This window comes from Coregonus clupeaformis, unplaced genomic scaffold (assembly GCF_020615455.1).
Source record: "Coregonus clupeaformis isolate EN_2021a unplaced genomic scaffold, ASM2061545v1 scaf0350, whole genome shotgun sequence".
Taxonomy (NCBI): domain Eukaryota; kingdom Metazoa; phylum Chordata; class Actinopteri; order Salmoniformes; family Salmonidae; genus Coregonus; species Coregonus clupeaformis.
The window spans coordinates 157,169-170,710 of record NW_025533805.1 but is presented as its reverse complement, the minus strand read 5'-3'; the positions used below and the strand labels follow the sequence as shown (position 1 = coordinate 170,710).

The window sequence follows — 13,542 nt, the reverse complement described above, 5'->3', positions numbered from 1 at the left end:
TCCATTTTATTAAGAGTTAGTGTAAATATGATTTTGATTGTCTAGTTACTAGAATAACATCATGATGTGTAATGTAGTAATCAGACTGATGCGTATTGAATCAGACTTTAAAGTGGAAGTGTGTTTGGAAGGTCCTTGGGCTTTGGACCATAAAGAGTCATTAATGATTTCTCTCCTTCCCTCTCTGTGCTGTAGCTGGGTGAGGCTGGAGTTGGATGGGATGGACAGTAAGGGACGGTCTGGGATGGACAGTACTAGTAAGGGGAGGTCTCTGCCCTCGATGCCAGAGGCCCTGAACCCAGTCAGCATGAAGCAGCCGTCTGAGCCCCTGGGGGGGAGGAAGGGTCGGGGTGGGGGGGACCTGGGGGCAGACCCGGCCCTGCTGATGGACAAGGCAGCTGCCCAGCTGGCCGTGACGCTCCAGGACAGTGTTCTAAACAAGATGGCCTCCCATGTTCATAGCCATGAGAGGCTGAAGGACCTGACGTCCCGCATGCTGAACGGAGACCAGGACAAGCTGACCAAGCTGTGCCCCCCCGAGCCCCCCATCCTGAAGGGTGCTGAGGCCCCCTCCTCCCACCCCAGCCCCCAGAGGAAGGCCACCTCCCCTGAAATTAAACTGAAGATCACCAAGATGGTGGCCAAGGGGAAGCCGGCGCGCTTCGAGACATTCTGTGGAGAGGGGCCCAACCTGCCTACTGAGGGCCTCCTGGCTCCAGCCAGCAGGAAGAGAAGACTCATCAAACCCAAACCTGCCTCTAACCCTGTTCCTGTTCCTGTTCCTGTGGAGGTGGTGTCATCTGCCAGTCTGCCAGAGGAGGGCACTGCTGCACCACAACAGGTGGGGGTGGGTTCTATAGTTCAATACACAGAAGGCCAAATCATTGAGATAAAACAACTGTTGTATCTCTATGGGCTGGACCCTGACTAAATGAAAGGTTGATCATAGAGAATGTCAGTCTGTGTGATTCAATAGAACTCTTATCATTCACTCCTTGTGAGTCCTTGTTTCTGAGAGTCCTCCTGATCCTCAGTGTTGATATTGAGGTTTCTGACAGCATGCTGTTCCTCTCAGATCCAGCAGGCCCGTCCTCAGGAGGAGCTCCCGGTCCATGCAGTGTTCTCTGTGGGTGATGTGGTGTGGACCAAGGTGTCAGGATACCCCTGGTGGCCCTGCATGGTCTCTACCGACCCAGAACTCAACACACACCTCAAACACAAAGGTAAGAACACATAACAGAACAGACTACCTGCCCAGTCCTTAGACACACACGGTTTGGTTAGATTGAAAAGAGAAGTTAGAAACCATGTTTTAGATGGCAATAGTAACCAGTGGAATCTTTTTGCATGGAAGTTGTAACATTCATCAGCTAATGTTTTTAATGTTACTTTATTTCAGCAATTAACAGCCATACGTCTGGCATCCTGTACCACGTTCAGTATTTTGGGAACACCCCGGAGAGGGGCTACATCTTTGAGAAGAACATGGTGTCATTCAGGGGGGAGGAGCAATATGTTGAGCTCTGCCATGGCAACAAACAACCATCCTCCCGGGTCGTCCACAGAAAGGTACAGTCACCCTAAACCCCCACCCAATCACTCAAGTTTTCTTCAGGACATTTACCTTTTCTAGTAATGTCATCACTGTCCTCTGAGCTCTACTGTCAATCTGAGCTCTACTGTCAATCTGAGCTCTACTGTCAATCTGAGCTCTACTGTCAATCTGAGCTCTACTGTCAATCTGAGCTCTACTGTCAATCTGAGCTCTACTGTCAATCTGAGCTCTAATGTCCTCTACTAGTAGTTCTGAGTTCTGCTCTCCTCTGTCCCCAGAGTACCACTTCTTCCGTGCCCAGGAAGCTCCATGCCCAGTGGGTGGTGGGCATCACTCAGGCCAAGGAAGCTGCCAGCCTGGCCCTGGATGAACGCCTGGCCAAGTACACCTTTACCTACGATACTGACGGACCACACCTCAACCCCCGCCTGCTGGCTGAGCCTGGCCCAAACCCCAACCCTGCTGGCCCAGACCCCAACCCTGCTGAGGCTGGCCCAGACCCCAACCCTGCTGAGGCTGGCCCAGACCCCAACCCTGCTGAGGCTGGCCCAGACCCCAACCCTGCTGAGGCTGGCCCAGACCCCAACCCTGCTGAGGCTGGCCCAGACCCCAACCCTGCTGAGGCTGGCCCAGACCCCAACCCTGCTGAGGCTGGCCCAGACCCCAACCCTGCTGAGGCTGGCCCAGACCCCCAACCCTGCTGAGGCTGGCCCAGACCCCAACCCTGCTGAGGCTGGCCCAGACCCCAACCCTGCTGAGGCTGGCCCAGACCCCAACCCTGCTGAGGCTGGCCCAGATCCCAACCCTGCTGAGGCTGGCCCAGATCCCAACCCTGCTGAGGCTGGCCCAGACCCCAACCCTGCTGAGGCTGGCCCAGACCCCAACCCTGCTGAGGCTGGCCCAGACCCCAACCCTGCTGAGGCTGGCCCAGACCCCAACCCTGCTGAGGCTGGCCCAGACCCCAACCCTGCTGAGGCTGGCCCAGACCCCAACCCTGCTGAGGCTGGCCCAGACCCCAACCCTGCTGAGGCTGGCCCAGACCCCAACCCTGCTGAGGCTGGCCCAGACCCCAACCCTGCTGAGGCTGGCCCAGACCCCAACCCTGGACTAGAGCAGACACAGGCCCAAGCACCGGACCATGAGCAGGAACCATCCAGGCTGACCCTCCTGCCTCCCAGCCCAGCCAGACCCCCAGTCCAGCCCACCCCCACAGACCGCAGCACTTCACTGGGGAAGAAGAAGAGCAGCAGCCCCAGAACTACAGACGGAACCGAGAAAGGAGGGAAACGGAAGCAGACCACTTCAACGACTAAGAAGACTAACGTCCTGGTCTCCCATAAAGGACAAACACAGGTCTGGATAAACTAGAATAATGTTCATGGTCTATATACTATGTTATTTACAGGTGAAATGTATTGAGTTTCAAGAGTGAAAACAGTCACTTTCTGGTGTCCTTATTTTGAGGAAGTTGTTGTTTGTAGGATATCGTCTCCCCCAGCTCAGAGACTGAACTACTTGAACCTCACAAGCAGAAACAGAAGAAGTCCAAACTGAAACCTCAACTACCTGCCAAGACGGGGAGGAAGAGGTGCAAAGGGGTTGCCTTGACTACCAACATCCATGCACCTATAGGTAAGTTAGGGTCATATCAACATATCGTCAGTTAATCAATGTGTCGTCAGTTATAGGTAGGGTATTATTTAGCTTTGTAAAATGTGTCACTTGTCAGCTAACATGTCTGTTTTCCTCATAGCTAAGAATGGTTCCAAAACCAAGACCTGTCCCATTAAAGAAGAGCTAAAGGCAGAACCTAAAGGTGAAAAGCTGCTGTTGATACCAACTCAGCCATTAGTTCCACAGAGCATCTACTGATCAGGTGAATGTCTGTCTGTTGGAGTTTCATCACTATCTGTTCTCTAACTTGTTTCCAGGGAAGAAGAGTCCTCAGAAGCAGCCGCTTAAGCAAGCTCCAGAGGAGACCGACGAGGACCAGCAACCCAAGAAGAAACGCAAAGTTGGTGACAAACAGAAGGTGAGTTATTCATCTGTTATGTTGTGTGTCAGGTACGATACGGTGGTGTATCCAGTACGATACGGTGGTGTATCCAGTACGATACGGTGGTGTATCCAGTACGATACGGTGGTGTATCCAGTACGATACGGTGGTGTATCCAGTACGATACGGTGGTGTATCCAGTACGATACGGTGGTGTATCCAGTACGATACGGTGGTGTATCCAGTACGATACGGTGGTGTATCCAGTACGATACGGTGGTGTATCCAGTACGATACGGTGGTGTATCCAGTACGATACGGTGGTGTATCCAGTACGATACGGTGGTGTATCCAGTATGATCAGTGATTTCCATTGGCACCGGCTGTCGGCTACTTTTCCCTCTTCATATTAACTTTGCAAACATTTTTTTAAATGTTTGCAAATGTATTAAAAATAAACAAACCTCATTTACATAAGTATTCAGACCCTTTGCTATGAGACTCAAAATTGAGCTCAGGTGCATCCTGTTTCCATTGATCATCCTTGAGATGTTTTTAGAACGTGATTGGAGTCCACCTGTGGTAAATTCAATTGATTGGATATTATTTGGAAAGGCAGACACCTGTCTATATAAGGTCCCACAGTTCATAGTGCATGTCAGAGTAAAAACCAAGCCATGAGGCCGAAGGACTTGTCCGTAGAGCTCCGAGACAGGATTCTGTCGAGGCACAGATCTGGGGAAGAGTACCAAAACATTTCTGCAGCATTGAAGGTCCCCAAGATCACAGTGGCCTCCATCATTCTTAAATGGAGGAAGTTTGGAACCACCACCAATCTTATTAAAGCTGGCTGCCCGGGCAAACTGAGCAATCGGGGGAGAAGGGCCTTGGTCTAGGAGGTGACTAAGAACCCGATGATCACTCTGACAGAGCTCTAGAGGTCCTCTAGAGTTTTTCAGCGGCAGATGAATTGAGGGAAAGATGAACGGAGCAAAGTACAGAGAGATCCTTGATGAAAACCTGCTCCAGAGCGCTCAGGACCTCAGACTGGGGCGAAGGTTCACCTTCCAACAGGACAACGACCCAAAGCACACAGCCAAGACAACACAGGAGTGGCTTCGGGACAAGTCTCTGAATGTCCTTGACTGGCCCAGCCAGAGCCCGGACTTGAACCAGATCAAACATCTCTGGAGAGACCTGAAAATAGCTGTGCAGCAACGCTCCCCATCCAACCTGACAGAGCTTGAGAGGATCCGCAGAGAAGAATGGGAGAAACTCCCCATATACAGGTGTGCCAAGCTTGTAGCGTCATACCCAAGAAGACTCTAGGCTGTAATCGCTGCCAAAGGTGCTTCAACAAAGTACTGAGTAAAGGGTCTAAATACTATGGATATTTCAGTTTTTTATTTAATACATTTGCAAACATTTCTAAAATCCATATTTTTGCTTTGCCATTATGGGGTATTGTATGTAGATCGATGGAATAAAATTTAAAAAATCAATTTTAGAAATGGGCTGTAACAGAATGTGGAAAAAGTCAAGGGGTCTGAATACTTTCCAAATACACATACAGTACCAGTCAAAAGTTTGGACACCTACTCATTCAAGGGTTTTCCTTTATTTTTACTATTTTCTACATTGTAGAATAATAGTGAAGACATCAAAACTATGAAATAACACATATAGAATCATGTAGTAACCAAAAAAGTGTTAAACAAATCAAAATATATTTTAGATTCTTCAAAGTAGCCACCCTTTGCCTTGATGACAGCTTTGCACACTATATTTTTTTCTTCTCACTCAAATCACATTTACATAATTATTCAGACCCTTTACACATTACTTTGTTGAAGAACCTTTGGCAGCGATTACATCCTCAAGTCTTCTTGGGTATGAAGCTACAAGCTTTGTACACCTGTATTTGGGGAGTTTCTCCCATTATTCTCTGCAGATCCTCTCAAGCTCTGTCAGGTTGGATGGGGAGCATCGCTGCACAGCTATTTTCAGGTCTCTCCAGAGATGTTCGGTCACTCTACCATAAAGGCCTGATTGGTGGAGAGCTGCAGAGATGGTTGTCCTTCTGGAAGGTTCTCCCATCTCCACAGAGGAACTCTGGCGCTCTGTCAGAGTGACCATTGGGTTCTTGGTCACCTCCCTGACCAATGCCCTTCTCCCCCGATTGCTCAGTTTGGCCGGGCGGCCAGCTCTAGGAAGAGTCTTGGTGGTTCCAAACTTCTTCCATTTAAGAATGATGGAGGCCACTGTGTTCTTGGGGACCTTCAATGCTGCAGAAATGTTTTGGTACCCTTCCCCAAAAATGTTCACCTGCCCCTTTAAGGGCGGGAGGTTACCGTGGTAACGCGACTGGAGTCATGTGCTTGTGAGATTGAGTCTGACTTCTCTTCCCTAGCAGTTGAAATTCAAACATTGAAATACAACCTAGGTTTTTTTGTTCACAATGTAAATAGCCAAAAAACACAAGGACAAAGTCTCACGTCAGTGTTTAGTTTCAAGTAAATTAGACCAACTTTTATGGCTGTGCACAGCGCTGATTAAAATGTATCTTTCACTCAGCTCTTCATGTGCACACGGCCCCCAGCCAGGCAGTGTTGCAGTGCGAGGTGGGACAGGCTATAGGATTCCTAGTTATTTTACTTTGTGCGATTTAATTTACCACCTATGAAACAAAACGGCAGAAATACTTTGAAACAGCTACTGCAGCATCTATTTTGCTATAAATGTGATCATACTTATGGCTGTGACGGTCATTACATGTTTTCAGCCGGTTATTGTCATGCAAAAGTCTGCCGGTCTCATGGTAATTAACCGTTAATTAACACTAACACGTTTAGCACCTCCTGGCCTCCAAGCCTCTGATGCGAGCCTTTGGAACTTCTACATTTAAAAAAACTCATGGTTTATTGTGATGGTGTATATTCAATTAATGTACACCATCAGGCCATTAGGGACCTGATGGTTAGAGGGACAATAGAGCCCTGAGTACCAGGCCGTTAGGACCTGATGGTTAGAGGGACAATAGAGCCCTGAGTACCAGGCCATTAGGACCTGATGGTTAGAGGGACAATAGAGCCCTGAGTACCAGACCATTAGGACCTGATGGTTAGAGGGACAATAGAGCCCTGAGTACCAGGCCATTAGGACCTGATGGTTAGAGGGACAATAGAGCCCTGAGTACCAGGCCATTAGGACCTGATGGTTAGAGGGACAATAGAGCCCTGAGTACCAGGCCATTAGGACCTGATGGTTAGAGGGACAATAGAGCCCTGAGTACCAGGCCATTAGGACCTGATGGTTAGAGGGACAATAGAGCCCTGAGTACCAGACCATTAGGGACCTGATGGTTAGAGGGACAATAGAGCCCTGAGTACCAGGCCATTAGGGACCTGATGGTTAGAGGGACAATAGAGCCCTGAGTACCAGGCCATTAGGGACCTGATGGTTAGAGGGACAATAGAGCCCTGAGTACCAGGCCATTAGGACATGATGGTTAGAGGGACAATAGAGCCCTGAGTACCAGGCCATTAGGACCTGATGGTTAGAGGGACAATAGAGCGCTGAGTACCAGGCCATTAGGACCTGATGGTTAGAGGGACAATAGAGCCCTGAGTACCAGGCCATTAGGGACCTGATGGTTGGAGGGACAATAGAGCCCTGAGTACCAGACCATTAGGACCTGATGGTTAGAGGGACAATAGAGCCCTGAGTACCAGACCATTAGGACCTGATGGTAAGAGGGACAATAGAGCCCTGAGTACCAGACCATTAGGACCTGATGGTTAGAGGGACAATAGAGCCCTGAGTACCAGGCCATTAGGACCTGATGGTTAGAGGGACAATAGAGCCCTGAATACCAGGCCATTAGGACCAGATGGTTAGAGGGTCAATAGAGCCCTGAGTACCAGGCCATTAGGGACCTGATGGTTAGAGGGACAATAGAGCCCTGAGTACCAGGCCATTAGGACCTGATGGTTAGAGGGTCAATAGAGCCCTGAGTACCAGGCCATTAGGACCTGATGGTTAGAGGGACAATAGAGCCCTGAATACCAGGCCATTAGGACCTGATGGTTAGAGGGACAATAGAGCCCTGAGTACCAGGCCATTAGGGACCTGATGGTTAGAGGGTCAATAGAGCCCTGAGTACCAGGCCATTAGGACCTGATGGTTAGAGGGACAATAGAGCCCTGAATACCAGGCCATTAGGACCTGATGGTTAGAGGGACAATAGAGCCCTGAGTACCAGGCCATTAGGACCAGATGGTAGTTAGCGTGTTGGGTTCTACCAAAGCATGTCAAATCAAATCAAATTTTATTGGCCACATGCGCCGAATACAACAGGTGCTGACATTACAGTGAAATGCTTACATACAGCCCTTAACCAACAGTGCATTTATTTTTAACAAAAAAGTAAAAATAAAACAACAACAACAAAAGTGTTGAGAAAAAAAGAGCAGAAGTCAAATAAAATAACAGTAGGGAGGCTATATATACAGGGGGGTACCGGTACAGAGTCAATGTGCGGGGGCACCGGCTAGTTGAAGTAATATGTACATGTGGGTAGAGTTAAAGTGACTATGCATAAATAATTAACAGAGTAGCAGCAGCGTAAAAGGATGGGGTGGGGGGGCAGTGCAAATAGTCTGGGTAGCCATGATTAGCTGTTCAGGAGTCTTATGGCTTGGGGGTAGAAGCTGTTGAGAAGTCTTTTGGACCTAGACTTGGCACTCCGGTACTGCTTGCCGTGCGGTAGCAGAGAGAACAGTCTATGACTAGGGTGGCTGGAGTCTTTGACAATTTTTAGGGCCTTCCTCTGACACCACCTGGTATAGAGGTCCTGGATGGCAGGAAGCTTGGCCCCAGTGATGTACTGGGCCGTACGCACTACCCTCTGTAGTGCCTTGCGGTTGGAGGCCAAGCAGTTGCCATACCAGGCGGTGATGCAACCAGTCAGGATGCTCTTGATGGTGCAGCTGTAGAACTTTTTGAGGATCTGAGGACCCATGCTAAATCTTTTCAGTCTCCTGAGGGGGAATAGGCTTTGTCGTACCCTCTTCACGACTGTCTTGGTGTGTTTGGACCATGGTAGTTTGTTGGTGATGTGGACACAAAGGTACTTGAAGCTCTTAACCTGTTCCACAATCATCTCCTTTTGTCTTGATCACGTTGAGGGAGAGCTTGTTATCCTGGCACCACATGGCCAGGTCTCTGACCACCTCCGTATAGGCTGTCTCATCGTTGTCGGTGATCTGGCCTACCACTGTTGTGTTGTAGGCAAACTTAATGATGGTGTTGGAGTCGTGCCTGGCCATGCAGTCATGAGTGAACAGGGAGTACAGGAGGGGACTGAGCACGCACCCCTGAGGGGCCCCCGTGTTGAGGGTCAGCGGGGCAGATGTGTTGTTACCTACCCTTACCACCTGGGGGTGGCCCAGGTGCTCTCATGCATGCTTCAGTGTTGCTTCCCTTGAAGCGAGCATAGAAGTGATTTAGCTCGTTTTGGGAGGCTTGTGTCACTGGGCAGCCCTTTTTTTGTTTGTTTCAATTGAACTTTTAATTTATTTTTCAAGAGAATGTGGGCTATGTTTCTGTTTTAGTAAAATACGTCATTTGAATTGTGACAATTCATATCTCGCAGTAAAACTTGAAATAATACTTTAATCTCGAGGAGACGTGTTAAATGTTCTCTTAGAAAATAGTCTATCACATAGGCCTAGACGAAATGCAAAACAACTAACAATGCACTGAATTCAGAAATGTTCTGTGATTTTTATTTATTTATTGTAAAGTCAATTATTTCTACTCAATACCACACATTTTTCCAATCTGCTATTTTGGTATTTTATTAGGATCCCCATTAGCTGTTGTGAAAGCAGCAGCTACTCTTCCTGGGGTTTATTAGGGATCCCCATTAGCTGTTGTGAAAGCAGCAGCTACTCTTCCTGGGGTTTATTAGGGATCCCCATTAGCTGTTGTGAAAGCAGCAGCTACTCTTCCTGGGGTTTATTAGGGATCCCCATTAGCTGTTGTGAAAGCAGCAGCTACTCTTCCTGGGGTTTATTAGGGATCCCCATTAGCTGTTGTGAAAGCAGCAGCTACTCTTCCTGGGGTTTATTAGGGATCCCCATTAGCTGTTGTGAAAGCAGCAGCTACTCTTCCTGGGGTTTATTAGGGATCCCCATTAGCTGTTGTGAAAGCAGCAGCTACTCTTCCTGGGTTCCAGACAAAACATGAAACATGACATAATACAGAACATTAATAGACAAGAACAGCTCAAGGACAGAACTACATCAATTTTCAAAAAGGCACACGTAGCCTACATATCAATACATACACACAAACTATCTAGGTCAAATAGGGGAGAGGCGTTGTTCCTGGCTCTATATAATACTGTACGCTTCCTTGAATTTGTCAGAGCTGTGTGTAAATTGACTATGCAAACAATTGAGAATTTTCTTTTAAAAAGAAGTGATGCAGTCAGTCTCTCCTCAACTCTTAGCCAAGAGAGACTGGCATGCATAGTATTAATATCAGCCCTCTGATTACAATGAAGAGCAAGACGTGCTGCTCTGTTCTGGGCCAGCTGCAGCTTAACTAGGTCTTTCCTTGCAGCACTCGACCACACGACTGGACAATAATCAAGATAATACAAAACTAAACTCGATCATTTTGCTGTGTATTTTGGATCGAATTAAGGCATTAGAATGTACCAGAGGCTACCAAAACCTACCTAGCTGGCCCCTGTATTCTATTTGGATGGCTACTCTATGTACTGCCAGTATGTTGCCTTTTTAGATGTCCATGATGATAATGATGAGTCTGATTTTCCTCTCCTAACTCTAACCCCAGGCTGTAGCAGCAGACTCCTCCGCCCCCACGAAGAAGAGAAACAGAAAGAAAACGGAGACACAAGTCAAAGGATCCACTAGTTCTAAATCACCAGAGAAAGAACCAGAGAAGACCAAGCCAATCAGGAAGAGGAGGCAGGACTCAGCCAGCCAATCAGCAGCCTCCCAGACCAGCAAGAGGAAGCGAGCAGCAGCCAGTCCTGAGCCAGAGTGCTCTGGCAGTGAGGAGCGTCCAGAGTCCCCCAGTGACAGCATAGACCAGACCAACGGGACCAAGAAGACCAACGGTGGAGGCCCCAAGAAGGAATCTGTCTGTCAGGTGAGAACAGCTCATCTCCCAGGGTTAGGTTGGGGGGGAGTTTCAATCTTATCAGTTTCACTGTGTTGTGTTATAGGGGTGTGGTTCACTGTGTTGTGTTATAGGGGTGTGGTTCACTGTGTTGTGTTATAGGGGTGTGGTTCACTGTGTTGTGTTATAGGGGTGTGGTTCACTGTGTTGTGTTATAGGGGTGTGGTTCACTGTGTTGTGTTATAGGGGTGTGGTTCACTGTGTTGTGTTATAGGGGGTGTGGTTCACTGTGTTGTGTTATAGGGGTGTGGTTCACTGTGTTGTGTTATAGGGGTGTGGTTCACTGTGTTGTGTTATAGGGGTGTGGTTCACTGTGTTATAGGGGTGTGGTTCACTGTGTTGTGTTATAGGGGTGTGGTTCACTGTGTTGTGTTATAGGGGTGTGGTTCACTGTGTTGTGTTATAGGGGTGCGGTTCACTGTGTTGTGTTATAGGGGTGTGGTTCACTGTGTTGTGTTATAGGGGTGTGGTTCACTGTGTTGTGTTATAGGGGTGTGGTTCACTGTGTTGTGTTATAGGGGTGTGGTTCACTGTGTTGTGTTATAGGGGTGTGGTTCACTGTGTTGTTATAGGGGTGTGGTTCACTGTGTTGTGTTATAGGGGTGTGGTTCACTGTGTTGTGTTATAGGGGTGTGGTTCACTGTGTTATAGGGGTGTGGTTCACTGTGTTGTGTTATAGGGGTGTGGTTCACTGTGTTGCTGACTGTGTTGTGTTATAGGGGTGTGGTTCACTGTGTTGTGTTATAGGGGTGTGGTTCACTGTGTTGTGTTATAGGGGTGTGGTTCACTGTGTTGTGTTATAGGGGTGTGGTTCACTGTGTTGTTATAGGGGTGTGGTTCACTGTGTTGCTGACTGTGTTGTGTTATAGGGGTGTGGTTCACTGTGTTATAGGTGTGTGGTTCACTGTGTTATAGGGGTGTGGTTCACTGTGTTGTGTTATAGGGGTGTGGTTCACTGTGTTATAGGGGTGTGGTTCACTGTGTTGTGTTATAGGGGTGTGGTTCACTGTTATAGGGGTGTGGTTCACTGTGTTGTGTTATAGGGGTGTGGTTCACTGTGTTGTGTTATAGGGGTGTGGTTCACTGTGTTGTGTTATAGGGGTGTGGTTCACTGTGTTGTGTTATAGGGGTGTGGTTCACTGTGTTGTGTTATAGGGGTGTGGTTCACTGTGTTGTGTTATAGGGGTGTGGTTCACTGTGTTGTGTTATAGGGGTGTGGTTCACTGTGTTGTGTTATAGGGGTGTGGTTCACTGTGTTGTGTTATAGGGGTGTGGTTCACTGTGTTATAGGGGTGTGGTTCACTGTGTTATAGGGGTGTGGTTCACTGTGTTATAGGGGTGTGGTTCACTGTGTTGTGTTATAGGGGTGTGGTTCACTGGGTTGTGTTATAGGGGTGTGGTTCACTGGGTTGTGTTATAGGGGTGTGGTTCACTGGGTTGTGTTATAGGGGTGTGGTTCACTGGGTTGTGTTATAGGGGTGTGGTTCACTGTGTTATAGGGGTGTGGTTCACTGTGTTATAGGGGTGTGGTTCACTGTGTTATAGGGGTGTGGTTCACTGTGTTATAGGGGTGTGGTTCACTGTGTTGTGTTATAGGGGTGTGGTTCACTGTGTTGTGTTATTGGGGGTGTGGTTCGCTGTGTTGTGTTATAGGGGTGTGGTTCACTGTGTTGTGTTATAGGGGTGTGGTTCACTGTGTTATAGGGGTGTGGTTCACTGTGTTATAGGGGTGTGGTTCACTGTGTTGTGTTATAGGGGTGTGGTTCACTGTGTTGTGTTATAGGGGTGTGGTTCACTGTGTTGTGTTATAGGGGTGTGGTTCACTGTGTTGTGTTATAGGGGTGTGGTTCACTGTGTTGTGTTATAGGGGTGTGGTTCACTGTGTTGTGTTATAGGGGTGTGGTTCACTGTGTTGTGTTATAGGGGTGTGGTTCACTGTGTTGTGTTATAGGGGTGTGGTTCACTGTGTTATAGGGGTGTGGTTCACTGTGTTGTGTTATAGGGGTGTGGTTCACTGTGTTATAGGGGTGTGGTTCACTGTGTTGTGTTATAGGGGTGTGGTTCACTGTGTTGTGTTATAGGGGTGTGGTTCACTGTGTTGTGTTATAGGGGTGTGGTTCACTGTGTTGTGTTATAGGGGTGTGGTTCACTGTGTTGTGTTATAGGTGTGTGAGCAGGCTGGAGAGGACGTGGTGCCATGTGAGGGTCAGTGCTGTGGGTCCTTCCACCTCTCCTGTCTAGGACGCACCCTGAAACCACAGGACAAGCTGCTCTGTCCAGAATGCACCTCAGGTAAGATCATCCGTCAAGCTGCCTGTGTGGAGCAGCTCCGGTAATGACTGGTGGCAGGTTAACCCCTTCTGTCTGTCCTCCTCTTTCTCTCTCCAGGGGTGCACCAGTGTTTCAGCTGTAAGCTATCAGATGGGGAGGTGCATCGTTGTAATGTGCAGCACTGTGGGAAGTTCTACCATGAAGCCTGCGTCCGCCCCAACGCCCTCACGGTGTTCGACAACAAGGGCTTCCGCTGCCCCCTCCACACCTGTCTCAGCTGCCACTCTAAACCCAAGGCTGCCAAGGGTGAGTCAGTACCCTAACCCAAGGGTGAGTCAGTACCCTAACCCAAGGGTGAGTCAGTACCCTAACCCAAGGGTGAGTCAGTACCCTAACCCAAGGGTGAGTCAGTACCCTAACCCAAGGGTGAGTCAGTACCCTAACCCAAGGGTGAGTCAGTACCCTAACCCAAGGGTGAGTCAGTACCCTAACCCAAGGGTGAGTCAGT

The 13,542-nt window shown here is 48.5% G+C and overlaps 1 protein-coding gene across 1 annotated transcript in view; it reads left to right on the top strand.

Moving 5' to 3' along the window:
* The window catches only part of nsd2 (nuclear receptor binding SET domain protein 2), a 54,373-nt gene that overhangs the window by 3,013 nt on the left and 37,818 nt on the right, over positions 1–13,542 (top strand). Inside the window, 11 exon segments of the mRNA XM_041870581.2 lie at positions 196–847; positions 1,076–1,223; positions 1,400–1,569; positions 1,834–2,040; positions 2,042–2,908; positions 3,037–3,187; positions 3,309–3,371; positions 3,487–3,587; positions 10,416–10,733; positions 12,929–13,055; positions 13,152–13,340. Of these exon segments, the coding sequence (XP_041726515.2) occupies positions 221–847; positions 1,076–1,223; positions 1,400–1,569; positions 1,834–2,040; positions 2,042–2,908; positions 3,037–3,187; positions 3,309–3,371; positions 3,487–3,587; positions 10,416–10,733; positions 12,929–13,055; positions 13,152–13,340 (2,968 nt within the window). The 5' untranslated portion in view covers positions 196–220.